Genomic DNA, 13,452 nt, shown 5'->3' with positions numbered 1-13,452 from the left:
GCGCAGCCCGCCGGGAAGCCGAGGCCCGCCCTCGCCGCCGGGAACTACAAACCCCACAAGCCCCCGCGCTGCTGGCGCCTCCGAGAACCCGTAGCTGCCCCACGCACAGCCTGCCGGGAAGTCCCGCTCCCGTCCGCAAAGCACGCCGGGACGTGAAGTCGGCCTAAGGTCCGCGCTCCCGCGGGCGTCCTGCAGGCTTCCTGGCCGTCAACCCCCACCCCGAGCCTCGGTCCCCTCCCAGGGTGGTCCCCACGAACCCCACCGCGGCCGGTCAGCCGCCCGCGCCCGGCTCCTCCCGCGGGCCGCCTCCCAGCCCCCCTCCCGAGAAGGGGCGCGTTCGCAGGCCCTCAAGGACCCCGCCTGTTCCTTCCCCCAGGCCTGCCCCCGGGAGCCCAGAAGCACAGGACCAGTCACACAGGGAGGTCGAGGGCCAAGGCATCTGCACCTTTATCCCCACGAGGGCGGCTGGGCCTGAGACCCCAACACATCACTCTCCAGAACCCCGCGGAAACAAGGAGCAAGTGCAAGTCCGGGCAACAGGGCCAAGGTCACGCGGAAAGGTCACTGTTATCAAAACGCTCCTGGTCATACACTTCAGCCACCACCTTGCGACCGGCAAACCAGCGCCCATTGAGGGCCTGGATGGCCTTGTGAGTCTCAGAGGCTACGGAGAACTCCACAAAAATCTTGACGATGATCTCCGCATCCTCCTCCTCGCCCTGCTTCTCCTGGTAGATGATGACGCGGTTGACAGCACCGAACTTGCCACACTCCTCGGTCACCTCCCCCTCCAGGTCATCATCGATGTCCTTGGGGTCCACCATGTTGCGCAGAACCATCACTGTGGACTGTGCGGGGGAGGGGACAGCTGAGCGCTGCAGCAGGCTGGACCACCACCCCCAGCTGCCCCCCACCGCCACCACCTTGCACAGGCCCCCACCGCCCACCTCCTGCTTGCGCAGCAGCTTCTGCATCACCATGTGGCGGGCGCTGCTGCCGGAGATGCTCATGTGCTCCTGCTCGCTCAGCATCTCCGGCCGCTCCGATTCGGGGAACAGCTCCTCCTCTTCCTTCTCCTTCTTGGGCTCCAGGAGACCCAGCGTTGGAGGGCTGGCCAGGATGGGGTTGACCACTCCCACAGAGGGGATGGTCACCGGAATGGGAGGCCGGGCTGGGGTCACACCTGCAGCAAACCCACCAGGTCCAGCAGTCACGCTCCCCCATCTCTGCCCCTTCTGGGAAAGTGCCCCCCCGCCCCTCAGCCACGGCTGAGCAAGGTCCTACCCGCCCAGGGTTATGCCCAGAGGACTAACACGGGAAGGAGGGAAGGCATGACCCATCCAGGCTCACCTGTGATGACTCCTGGGGCCTGGGCAGCCATGACTGCCTGGGGCAAAGCCCCCAGAGGCTGGGCCAGAGTCAGTGCGGGGGAGACCAGTCCAGGCGTGGCCAGGGTACCCAGCACCGCTGCTCCAGCCACTGCTTCCTGCAACCGGAAGATCACCACACTCAGTCCCCAGTCCGGCCGCCTCCGCTCAAGACCACACCAAGAGCCAGCCCCCAAAGGACGAGGGAGGGAGGGAGGGGCTGTCACCCACAAATCAACTATGTGGCTGGGCCATCCCTCACCTGAGCGGTGATCTTGGCTGTGGCGGCAGCGGCGGCCACAGCCGCAGCAGGCGGGAGGCCTCCAGGGCTGGCAGGTGTGAGCAGGGGCATGGGGGGGGTGACAGCCTTGCCCACTCGCAAGTACTGGCCTCCCAGATCAAAGAGGTTCATGGAAGACACGGCATCCTGGGACGACTGGGCCTTCTCATACTCTGCAGGGCAGGAGCAGTGGTGAGGGGGAGCCACGGTGAGTGGGGGCCCCACCCTCACTGCCCTCTCTCCAAACTCACCGATGAAACCATAACCCTTGTGCTTCCCAGTCGTAGGGTCCCGGGCAAGCGTGCAAGATTTGATCTTGCCAAAGGCCTCAAAGACGCTCTTGATGTCATCATCTGAAAGGTCCTGGTGCACAGACGCCACGTAGATGCGGTTGAAAGCTCGAGCCTCCTCAGCCAGCTGGTCTATGATGGGCTGGGCCTGGCCTATGTTACTGGGTCTGCCCACCTGGGAGAGAGGCAGGGCACAGAGCCCCCAGTCAGCACGGGCCTGGCCACGTCAGACTTCAGGCTTCTGGAGAGGCTGCTCGGCGTCGCCTGGCTGACTGAGAACAGAGCACACACGTGCCAGCCCCAAGGCCCACCTCCCTGGCCCTCACCTTAATGTTCCTGCCTCCTAGCATCACCGAGTTCATCTGCTCCAAGGCGAGCTGAGCAGCTTCTGGGACCTCGTACTCCACAAAGGCAAAGCCCTGGGTATAGGAACGTGCCGTGAGGCCAACAGAGCCCAAGGTGGGGAGGGTGGGGCCTGGGGAGGGGCAGACTAAAGCCCACCTTGTGCTTCATGGTGACGGAGTCCCAGGACATGTCAATGCTCTTGATGGGTCCAAAGGGAGCAAAAGCCTGGCGGATGGTGTCCTCCCCAAGCTCATAGTAGATGGACCCCACGTAGACCCGGCACATGATGGCCAGTGCCCGCTGCCGCTGAGCTGCCATCTGGAGCAGGACACAAGGGGAGAGAGAGCCCCCGGCTTGTGAGGGGGTGGCAAGAGGCTGGGCAGCCCACTCCCCTCCTGGCCCACCTACCCATTTCCGCCGGGGGGAGGGCTCCCCACGCGGCAGCACAGTGCAGGCCCAGCTCCTGCGGTCAGGGTGGCAGGGGTCGACAGCACCCTACCCCCAGGAAGGAAGGTCAGGCCCAAAGGCAGGACACGGACGCACCCTGGCCCACCCAGGTCCTGGGCAGACTGGCAGCAAAGCTGACGGGGGCCAGGAGGCAGGGCCACACGCCCTCCCACCACGCCCACCTTCCAGTCTGGGGGCCAGGTACCCCACGCGGGGCTGGAAGATCCTCCCCGGGTCCTGGGCGAGTGCTCCGACAGAAGAGGGAAGGGGAAGCCATCCAGGCTGGAGGGACCCGCTAGCGTGGAGGCAAGAGAGGGGGCACAAGACAGGGCAGCTACTGCCCAGAAGAGAGCCCAGGGGAGGAGGTCAGGAGCCCAGATGGGGGCTCACTGGAGAGAGAACAAAGAGCAGCTGCTCAGGTGGGGGCTGGGCGCTCTGCAAGCCCCTCAGTGTGCCGAGCACCTGACCAAAAAGGGCTGGCTGGAGCTCACGCCGGCAGCCCCAAGGCCAGGCCCCCAGGAACATCAGAAGGTGGCAGAGCTGCCAAAAAGAGAAGCCCTGGGGCTCCCTGGAGTAGGGAGATAACAGGCCCAGCAGGCCCACAGCTCTGCTTGGGCAGACACTGCTTCTGCGCTAGGGCCAGCCGGGGCCGAGGGACCTTTCCACGCCCTCAGGGATGGGCTTCCCACTCGGGCCCCCTCTGCACGATGTGCGAGGCGAGGGGGGGTGTCCCCACAGCCACACGCGGTGGGCCACCAGGAGGAGCTGAGCCCTGGGGAAGACCACAGACCCAGGAGAGGCAAAGAAGATGGGGCCCTGGCTCTAACTTCTCCACAAACAGGGGCTCCCCTCACCCTCACAAGGCCCCCATAACCGGAGGCCAGTTTCCCTCTTTAGATACCATCGGATCTAGGATATAGATCAGGCCTTCCCCTCCCTCCAGGAAGAGCCTAAAAGTAAGGTCCGCATATCCCCCAAACTAGGAACCCCCCCCAAATGGGACTGCCCTCCTCAAACTGGGCTCCCAGAAAGTACGCCTCAGGCCCCTGTTGAGACCGAGGACCCCAAAGTGGAACTATGTCCCCTCTTGCACCAGGCAGCCCGACAGGAAGCCCCATGCCTCTCGGGTCACAACTCCCCAAGAGGGAGCAATATCTCCGCTTCAGTGGGGGCTTCCCGACAGGTGGGCCGAGAGCCCTCTCCCTGACACCCCCCGCCCCCGATAGACGCTTCCCAGAGAAGACACTGGGTCTGTCTGGCCGCACCTCCTGTGAGAGCAGCACACCAGGGATGAGCCCAGGAAGAGCCATGTTTCCCCCCTCAGACTTCCCAGAGCAGGGCCTGGCCTCCTCCTCAGCTTGCCTCTGGGAGATGGAGGAGCATCTCCTTCCCAGACTCCTCCGCCCATGGCAGCCAAGGCCTCAGGCACTGCCTTTGCCTCCTCCCGGGCCCACTCTGGGCTCAGCCCAGCCCCTGGCTGCTCCCTGGCTGCACGGCCCCTACGCCCTGCGGACAGCCAGGCCCAGAGGACCAAGTCCTTGATCTTCCCTCTCCTGCTTGCTTGGCAACCCCCCGCCCCCCCGCCCCATCCAACCATCCTCCCTCCGGGTCTGATGGGGCCGGGAGTTTGGACTCTTCTCCCCTCGGGGGCCTGACCCCTTCTCAACCCCGGAGCCCAGGCAGCCTGGAGACCAGCAAAGCTGGCGGCCCAGGCATGGCACCTTGTGCGTGCGGGCGACACGGATGCAGCTGGGCCTGGCGTGGGCAGCTACCCTCCTGGCCTGCTGCCCTCCGCAGTTACCTGGCCGGTTAGTTTTAAGGCAGGACCTCAGAGCAGATGGAGGCCTCCCCAGGGGCGGTCCCGGCTGGGTGCCCGCCCACACCACTGGCCCCGCCATGCCTGGCGCTCTGCTGCGCTCGTCCCGAGCTGGCGGGCAGGGCCGGCTAGGGGAGCAAGGTCCCCAGCACGTGGGCTGCACTGCCCCCCTCTAGCCCTGACTAAGGACATGAGCCCCGGAAGAAGTGAGCATTTCTATTGACCGATTGCAAAGGTGAGAGAGGATCTCCAAAGCCCATTGTCACTGCTGCCATCTGAAAGACAGTAAAGACAGAGTTCAGTCTGTTGGAGCCGAGCAGTCTCCCGCTCTTGTCACACCTCACGCAGACAGCGGCAAGGCCCGGAGTCCCCGCCCTGCCAGGGAGGTCCGCCTGCCTTCCCAAACTGCCAGCCAACTGGCCAGCCACCGGCACCTGCCCAGGGGGGCCTCAGAGCCCCAGGTGCCCCGCCCCACAGCCTGGCCGGCAGGGCAGAAGGAAGGGAGGGGGAGGAGGGAGGGGGGAGGGAGGCGGCGGCGGAGGAGGAGGTGGTGGAGGAGGAGGAGGAAGAGGAGGGTGCAGATGGAGCACAGTGAAGAGCCAGGGGGCAGGGGGCTCGAGGCCCAGGCACCTGTCAGCCTCGCCCTGGCCTCTTCCCCACAGCCATGGCTGCTTGTGGCCACAGGGCTAGAGCAGGAGGCTGCTGGAGGCGCCCCCAGCCTGTCCTCTCTGTCCTGGACCCCAACTCAGGTGGTCTGGACTCACTGCAGGGGTCAGGGCCTGACCACTCTCATCCGAGGCCAAGGGGATGGGAAGGAACGCCCCTACATGCTGCACCGCCACCTGGGTGCACAGGCAACCTGAGGCAACAATTTCAAGTCCAAGAGGAGGAGCCAACTCAGGGGGCAGGGCACAGCTACAGCGCCAGGGCAGGGAGGGGACCATGGGCACTCAGCAGACGGGTAAGGCTGGGCCACTCGTGGCCCACGGAGGAGCCTGGGCGCCCCAAGAACGAGTCCTTGAGAAACAGAACCACAACAGCTTGTGGGGATGGCCACAGGCACAGGAGGAAGAGAAGGAAGAGGAGGCGGAGGTGGTGGGGAGGGGCGGCGGAGGCTCCCCGGCCCAGGCGGGTGGGGCGGCCTCCAGCAGAGCCAGCAGCGAGCGGGAGCGCGGGGCCCGGGGGCTCACCTGCAGGTTGGTGAGCTGCTGCTGCTGGTGCGCGATGGTCTGCTTCACCAGCACGCTCTTGATGCTCTGCTCCATGGCGTACTTCTTGGCCTGCGGGAGGAGGTGGTGAGGGGCACTGGGGGGCCCGGCCTGCAGGGGGGTGCGCCTTCCTCCGCCCGCCGCCCCCCAAGCCCTGCCCGCGACTCCCCAGGAGGTGCGCTCTCACCTTCTGGAGGGCCTCCTGCTGCTCGGGCGTCAGAGGAGGCAGTCCCAGCTTCGCGGCTGTGCTCTGCCCGTTCTCCATCTTGATGGAGTCCGTCCCCTGCAGGTGGGCAGCAGGGAAATCATTAAGAACAAGCTCGAGAGCTCCCCTACACAGCCCCCGGGACCCCACCCCACCCGCCCCCGCAGAGCCGCACAAGGCCTCCAGGCCTGGCCCATTCCCCAGCGACAGGCAGCTCGGCCCCTCTACGATCTCCCCGTGCCTGTCCTATGCCTGTCTCCCCCAAGACCCATGCCACTGAGACAGGCAGGTACCTTGGGGGCCTTGGGACAAGCCAGAGCAGCGGCAGGGCCCTGGCCACAAGGCCTCCTCAGGAGTTATGAAGACAGGCAGCAAGCAGGAGGGGCCCAGTGCTCGTCGCAAAACCGAGCCCAGAGCTTCAGCCCCGAGCCGTGCAAGAGAGCTGGCCCCAGCCATCCTTTACAAGGCAAAGGGGTCATGGTCCCCTGGATGTGCAGGGACTCCTCATTCCTGGACCACATGGCATCCACCCCCACCCCCCACACCTTCCCTCAGCCCCAGCTAGGCTCGCGAACTGCTTGGGCAGAGTTCTAGGGACCACTCAAGGAGCAAGTAAGGGAAAGGGTCTCCCTCCCAGCACACCTCCATGTAGCACCCCATCCCCACCCCCGCAATGTTGAGAACCTGGAGCTGCTCTCCCCGGCCACAACACCCCATCTCCATCAAACTCCTCCCTGGGCTGTGCTTAGCCCCTGGGAAGAGAAGCCAGGAGCAGACCAGCCACGGAGGAAAGTGGGGCTGTGAGCACCCTAGCCAGGCGAGCATGGACACCAGGAGATATTCCGGGGGAGGGGGTACAGCAGGCACAGCCCGCCGAAGACAGACAGACCCAATGCAACCAGGATTAAGTTTACATTCCTCTGCCAAAACCCATCTCTAAGCTGTCCACAGGGGAGAGAACAGAGCCGTGCAAGGAAAAAGCAAAGCACAGCTACTGAGCCAAAGAGTGTGTGCACCAGGGGCTGGTCACACCAGCCTGCCCACCAGCTCCCAGGGCCTGGCGCTGCCCAGCAACTGCAAGGACAGACCACCGCCAGCCCCCTCCAGAGGGGGTGCTCTGCTGCCAACAGCACGCAGCCTAAGGAGGGACAGCGGAGAAGGCAGATCCCCAGCACACACATGAGGAGCAAGGACAGAGTTTCAAAGGAGGCAGGAAGGGGCCAGCTGACCCAAACCCCAAGAACCACCATCCTGACCAGCCCAAGTATTGGTTTTCCAGCACAGGGTCAAAGGGCAGGAGGGGCCTGGAGGCCCCCAGTCTGGCCCCTAAAGCCTGTCCTCTCCACCCTCCCAGCTGGCCCCAAGCCCACTTCTTCTTAGTGGGACAGAGGCCCTGAGAGCCAGGGGCTGTGACTCCGGAGCAGGCTGTCACCATGGTAATCAATGCCAACCCCCTTCCAGCCCCTTAGAAACTTTTCAATCTCTTCTTTGTCTTGATAAACAAAAGGCCCTTCTCCCATCAACCAGGGCAGGGGAGGACTGGCTAGAGGGACATCCTGGCCCTTTCGCCCATCTGCTTCAGCCCCCCTAATTTCTCAGGATCCAGGCTGCATACCACGGCCAGCGCTCCCCTGAGTGTGCCGGGGGGGGGGGGCCACAAGAGGGCCCAGCTCCAACAGGCCCCCAGGCCACCTCGCTGAGCCCCCACTACAATCCACTGGAGGCAGGCGCTGCCATGGAGAAGCACAAAGAACCTTATTACCCAGCAACAAGGCCTGGCTCCACCTCCTATAGGGCAGGCTCCCAAGGGCAGAACAACCCCAGCGGGACCAGATCTGCCCACGCCCACTCTGAAGCCCAGCCCAAGCCCCACACAGACCCCGTGCTTTCACTTGCACGGTATTCTGCTTTGTTGTTTTATTCAAATTTCAGATTTGAAATGGAAATCTGTGTTTCTGGTTGTTACTACCCGTCACAACCTGCAACAGCACGGCTGCCCTCTGGAATGGCATGATGGCTGGCAACTGACACCGGCTCTGGCTAAGCCCCCACCTGACCATCGTCACCACCTGCCCGAAGTCTGAAGGCACACGAGGCTGCGAGCCACCACAGAAGCAGGGTGGACGCTATGGGGAGAGGCTGCAGCCAGGCGGGAGGCTGGGCGGTGAGGGAGGAGACAGGCACCTCTACCCAGAAGGCAGAGAAGAACCCCTGGGCTCCTCCCACCCCACCCCCATCTCTCTGGGCCCAGGGACAGGCAGGCAGGCAGGCGGGCGGGCGGGCAGGCGGGCCTGTGGGCAAGGACGCTGAGGTCAGTACCTGTGGAGGTTTCCATCTGTCTCCCGCTGCCACCACTGCCGCCGCCGCCGGCTCGGACCCCCCTCCTTGCTGGCCATTGACCTGCTGCAGGCAGGAAGGAGATGCTGTAATGGACAGTCATAAGACCACCCACCCCGGCCCTCTCTCCCCTTCCCTAGCTAAAGGTTAAGTGCCCATGGATGAGAAAGAGAATCCAGCTGGGGCACCGGGGGAGCCCAGCTCTGGCTTGGCTCCTGAACACCCCACTCATTCTGCCAGGACACCTGCAGCTGCCCAGGGCCTGGCACAAAGGTAGCCCGGAGTTGGCAGGGAGTCATCAGGAAAGGACAGGACAGAGAATAAGAGAGCTCCCGCCCCACGTCAAGGAAGGCAACCTCCCTGCACCGGAAGCTGCCCCCGGCCACAGAGTTGAGGGCCTAAGAGATCAGTTCCTCTCTGGCAGACCGGGGCACCTCTCTAGCAGCAGCACGCCCCCTCCCCCGTTCAGCATCGGTCCCAAGGCCTTCCACAGACTCTGGTCAAGCCCACACCCAAGCCCCTCGTGAAGACCCTTCTGAGGAGGGCTGCGCTCTGCATGACAGGGCCAGGCAGGGGCTCTGTGTGCACAGCCTCCCTCCCGCAGTGGACAAACTGTCCAGGGCTGGCAGCTGAGAGCCTGGCCATACCCGACACCCAGAGGGGCCGTGGAGGCACGGCCATGCAGCACCGGCCTAACGGAAGGAAGAGCTCCCAGCTCAACTCAGCAGAATGGCAGGAGCAAAGACAGGCCAAGGGCAGGAGGTGGGCCACGTCACAGGGAAGGGAGACTTGGTCAAAGGGCCTTGAGACCTACTCCACCTTCTCAGAGGCTGCACGGCCGGAACTGAGAGCAGAACACACTTACCCCACTCCCACCTTCTAAGACCTACAGCTCTCTAGGAACACAGGGACAGCCATGCCCACCCCATCAGCCCCGTACACAAAGTCAGAGGCGGACTTGGCCAGAGCGTGTCTGAGGCTTTGAGCCCCAAAGCAGACAGCACCGCAAGCCTGCGTGTGCTAGAGCCATGGCCAGCGGCACAGACGCTGCGGCTGACGCCCAAGCAGAGCCTCGGCTGAAGCTGCTCCGAGCTCAGCGACGCTGCTACATCAGAGAGAGCCGAGGACCGGGGCCCTTCTGACGTGGGTCCCCCCCAAGTGGGCATAAGGCAGCTGGGGACAGGGCCAGTGTCCGGCTTGCCTCGAGTCCTCTGGCACCCCAGGAGCACATGTGGAGAGGAGGCTGCCCTGTCAAGGCCCACAGCAAGGCCCACTTCAGTCTGGGGGAGCAATCCCGTCTCTTGACCCACGAACACAGCCAACCTGAGGGCGCACTCATCAACAGCTTCCTGCTCTCCCAAACTAGCGACCAGCCAGCACAGGAAGCGGGGCGCTGCTGAGGCAGGGCACCGCTCAGGGACTTCTAGGGAAAAGTCAGTCCAGGAGCAGGTGCTGCACGGGACATCCTATTGCCTCCAGAAGAGACCAGGTCCCTCGTCCCACAGAGCCTCAGCTTCCGTTCTCAGTACACACTAGAAGAGCCGGGAGAAAACTGTCACTTATCATCACAGCTGGTCACACGCGGTCACCCTCTGGCAATGAAAATAGGAGGCTCTGTGACCACAAAGCTCCTCAGCACCAGGCAGCAGTCAGTGCCGGAAGGGGTGAGAAGTCCCCTCTGGGAGGCAACACAGCCACTTGAGTCTGGGCCCCAAACTCCAGCACTGCCACTGCTCACCAGACCAACGAGGGTTACTTCCATCAGAAAACCAGAAAAGTTAAGTAATTCCTTAACACTCGCAGGTTTCTGGCTGCTCAGGCCTTGTGCCCAGGGGCCGGCACGAGGACTCCGTGAGTCACTCCCTGCGCCGTCCGTCTCTGCGACCAGCCGCACGGGCGTGACACCCGAGTCCGATCCACAGAGCGGAGCCGCTGCAGGGCGCTCCCCATCCGCTCAGTCCTCTGCCCGTGGTGTCCTGCTCACTACCAGACGGCCAGGCTCTGTACTGGGCACTTCACATGCAGCAAAAACAAGACGAGACAGGTGCCCAGAGGCAGCCACGAGAGAGGACTTCTGTGGGTCGTGAGCACTAGCAGGAACATCAAGCACAAGATGCAAAGAAAGGGACTGAGGAGGCACTTGGGGCCTAGGCAGCCACGGAGGCCGAGGAGACAGGGTGCACGGCAGGGTGTTCAGGAGGAGGAGAGAGAGACAGAGCCCACAGGGAAGGCAGAGGCTCTGAGGCCCCTGCCAGATGGAACCCAAGGGTAATGCCCCCAAGCAGGAGTGAGCGCAGCTGTCCCAGGGAGGGAAGAATGGACTGGTAAGTCCGAGACACACTGTGTGCCACCAGAAGACTACGTCCCTGACAGGAAGGGACGGTGGCCCGTTTCTGCAGCCACCGGGGGGAAGGCACGAGTGACAAGAGCACTTCTGCATCCTCCTGTGTCCTTCCCTAGCAGATCACTAACAACCCGGAAGAGCCCAAACCCGTCTGAGGGCAGAAACCGGCGTTGTTCAGCAGCCCCGGACCCCAAGATGCAACAGGTTCTCAGCACGCCCAACGAAGGCGACAAGAAGACAGACTGTCTGGAAATCTGTGTGCTGAACAGGTAAGAAGAGGAACGGATCAGGCCACAGCCGGGAGCGCACGCCCGGAGCCTGATATACGCTGGATTCCGGATCTTCACAGCCTCCCACACCCACGGACACGTGCACGGGTTACCCTCTGGAGAGCACTCCCGGGCAACACAGCCCTGCTGCAAACCCCAGCTTCCAGGGTGCAGACTTTGTGCCCACGCCCACCTCTACCGGGATGCCCGTCGGGCACTGTGCCACAGCGGGGCAGAGACCGCTCTCCCCTCCGTCTGCAGCCGTGCAGGTGCTGCCAGTCAGAGCCTCCGGCAGCCACCGAGGCTGAGCGCGCTCGGGGGACACCCACCACCCACCCTCGGCGGCTCCTCTTCCTCCTCCACATTCCACACCTTCCCGGGAGCGTGGGGCCCCGTCTTCACGCCGCCGCCTGCTTCCCCGGCCGAGTCTGGCCGCTACGTGGGACGCCGCCGTGGGACGCGGCCGAGTCCTCCACCCCATCTCTTCTCTAACTGCCCCTCGCCCAAGTCCCGTGCTCCTGGGCTTCAACGGGAAGACGTGGCAGAAAGGGGATGGCCGGGTCTGCGAATCCCACCCTGGGCTCCCCTAACCGGGGGCCTCTCTTCCCTGGGGGTCCGCTCTCCACCGGGACACGGGTCCAGCCTCCCTCCTGTGGGCAAGCCCCCAGCTCAGGGCCTGGCCAAGGCCTAGCTCTAGCCTACGAAGACTCCGTGACCCCAAACGTCTTCCCCATCCTTCCAACCTGCAGCCACCTGCCAACGCTGCCTTCACAGACAGGCCCCATCATGTCCCTCTGGGTGCAGGTCGGTGGCAGGGAACCGGGATGGAGGGACGCCGTGAAGGGCCAGGAGGACACTCATTTGAGAGGAGGCGGAGACGTCGCCGTGGGAGCGCGGCACCAGGGCTCTCCGTCTGAGCGACTCACTCGACGTCACCAAGAAGTAGGTGAGCCCTGAGCGGGGCAGGGCGGGCCCCCGTGGGTGCCCACAGCACCCCGAGCACAGGTCCCTCGGGCTCGCAGTCCGTGGTCTCCGTGTCCGCCCGACCCGCCGACAGGGCAGGCGTTGCCTGCGGCTCCCCACGGTGGCCCGACACCCGTGCCCGCCCGAGAGGAACGGCTCGAGGAACGTGTGTCAGCACGATCCCCACTCCTCGGTCCGGGCGGAGCCCCTGCAGGCCGGCCAGCCCTCCCCGCAGGGCACCCGCGCGCCCCGCGTCCTGCCGACGGGCCCCGCACGCCCGGCGGCCCCTGCGCTAGGCCGGGAGGAGACGCCATCCGTCCCAGGAGCCCCGCCGTCCGGTCCGGGCCACGGGCGCCCGAGCTGGCACAACGCTGCGACGGCCGCCTGGCGCCGCCCCGAGGCCGCCCGCCCCGGCCAGACCCGCGGCTCCCGAAGGGGACCGCGCCCCGCGCGCCGCTCGGGCCCCGACGCCGTTCGCCGGAAGCCGCGGCCCGCGAGCCGGAAGCTGAGGCCGCGGCCGGCCCCCGCCTCACGCCCGCCCCGCCCCCGCCCCGCGCGACCAGGAGCCGCGAGGGCCCGGGACCGACGGCCGCGGTCCGAGGGGCCTCCGACGCCCTGGCCGGGCCGACGACTGCCCCCCGCCAGCCGGGCGGCGGCCGCGGTAACGGGCGGCTCACTTACGAGAGCTATGGTCGCCGTCGCCATCTTGCGTCCGTCGCGGCCGCCGCGCGCGCCACACGCTCCTGCTTCTTCTGCGGTCTCGCGCGATCTGGGCGCCGGCGAAAGAGCCCGAAGGAGATCGGAAGTCTCGCGATAAAAGGCTCTTTCCCCTTCGAAGGGGTGGGGCTGGGGGAGGAATCAGCTTCCGGTGTGAGGGAGGCCTGTTAAGACCCCGTAACAGAGCGGACGGAAAGGGGCGGGGCGGGGCGGGGCCGGGGCGGGGCGGGGCGGCTCTGGGCCGGGCGGGGGCCGCGGCGCGCGCAGCCGTCCCCGCCAGGTGCGTGTGCGCGCTGCGTGTGCGCGCTCCTCCCGGGCCTCCCCGCCGGCGGGGGCCGGTCCCGCCTCGGGTCGTCTCAGCGAGCCCCGCGCGGCCGCGTTTCCCCGCGTCCTCCACAGAAGACGTCCCGGCCCCGGCCGCGCGCAGGCGGAGCGAGTGCGGACCCCGCCGGCCGCAGCGTCGCCGGAGCCGGGACGCGCCGCCCGCGCCCCGCGGGGCCGCGTCCGACAGACGCGCTCGCGCCCCGCTTCAGCGTCCCCCGAGGCCCCCGCCGTGTTTCCGGGCGCGCGGCCCGCGGCGGGGCGTGGGGCTGCGCGGAGGCGGCCGCCGCTCAGCGCCGGCCCCAGGCCCTACTCGAGGAGGCCGCCTGCGCGGCCTCGGCGCTGAGATGTTCGGTCCAGAGGCGGCGAAGGGTCTTCCCGCGAGGCGGGTCGCTTCCCCGCCCCGGGAGCAGCGCCGTGGGAGGCAGACGCGGCTCGGGAACGCGGCGGGCCACCCTCTTCGCGCCCGTCCCTTCCGAAGGAGAGCGCGGGAGTCGCAGAAGGGCGGGATCCCAGGAGCACAGAAGTGGGGTGTCGAGCAGC

General features: G+C 65.9%; 1 protein-coding gene across 8 annotated transcripts; it reads right to left on the bottom strand.

The window, feature by feature from the left end:
* Window positions 1–423: 423 nt before the first annotated feature.
* On the bottom strand, window positions 424–12,703 carry PUF60 (poly(U) binding splicing factor 60). Of its 8 annotated transcripts, none has more exons than XM_059168753.1 (12): window positions 12,553–12,700; window positions 8,278–8,358; window positions 5,941–6,036; window positions 5,736–5,825; window positions 4,770–4,820; window positions 2,439–2,600; window positions 2,264–2,356; window positions 1,899–2,112; window positions 1,630–1,820; window positions 1,351–1,486; window positions 948–1,183; window positions 424–848 (listed from the first exon to the last, which is right to left on the bottom strand). In XM_059168753.1, the coding sequence occupies exons 1-12, from the start codon at window positions 12,574–12,576 to the stop codon at window positions 549–551; spliced, it is 1,674 nt and encodes a 557-aa protein (XP_059024736.1). In that variant the 5' UTR covers window positions 12,577–12,700; the 3' UTR covers window positions 424–548. The 8 variants fall into 8 exon arrangements, with proteins under 8 accessions (XP_059024736.1, XP_059024735.1, XP_059024734.1 ...); XM_059168752.1 differs by having other exon boundaries at window positions 8,278–8,361; window positions 12,553–12,676; XM_059168751.1 differs by lacking the exon at window positions 12,553–12,700 and adding an exon at window positions 11,652–11,667 and having other exon boundaries at window positions 8,278–8,361.
* Between the last annotated feature and the right edge of the window lie 749 nt (window positions 12,704–13,452).

Source organism: Mustela lutreola, chromosome 3 (assembly GCF_030435805.1).
Source record: "Mustela lutreola isolate mMusLut2 chromosome 3, mMusLut2.pri, whole genome shotgun sequence".
Classification (NCBI taxonomy): domain Eukaryota; kingdom Metazoa; phylum Chordata; class Mammalia; order Carnivora; family Mustelidae; genus Mustela; species Mustela lutreola.
This window is presented reverse-complemented; position numbering and strand designations above follow the sequence as displayed.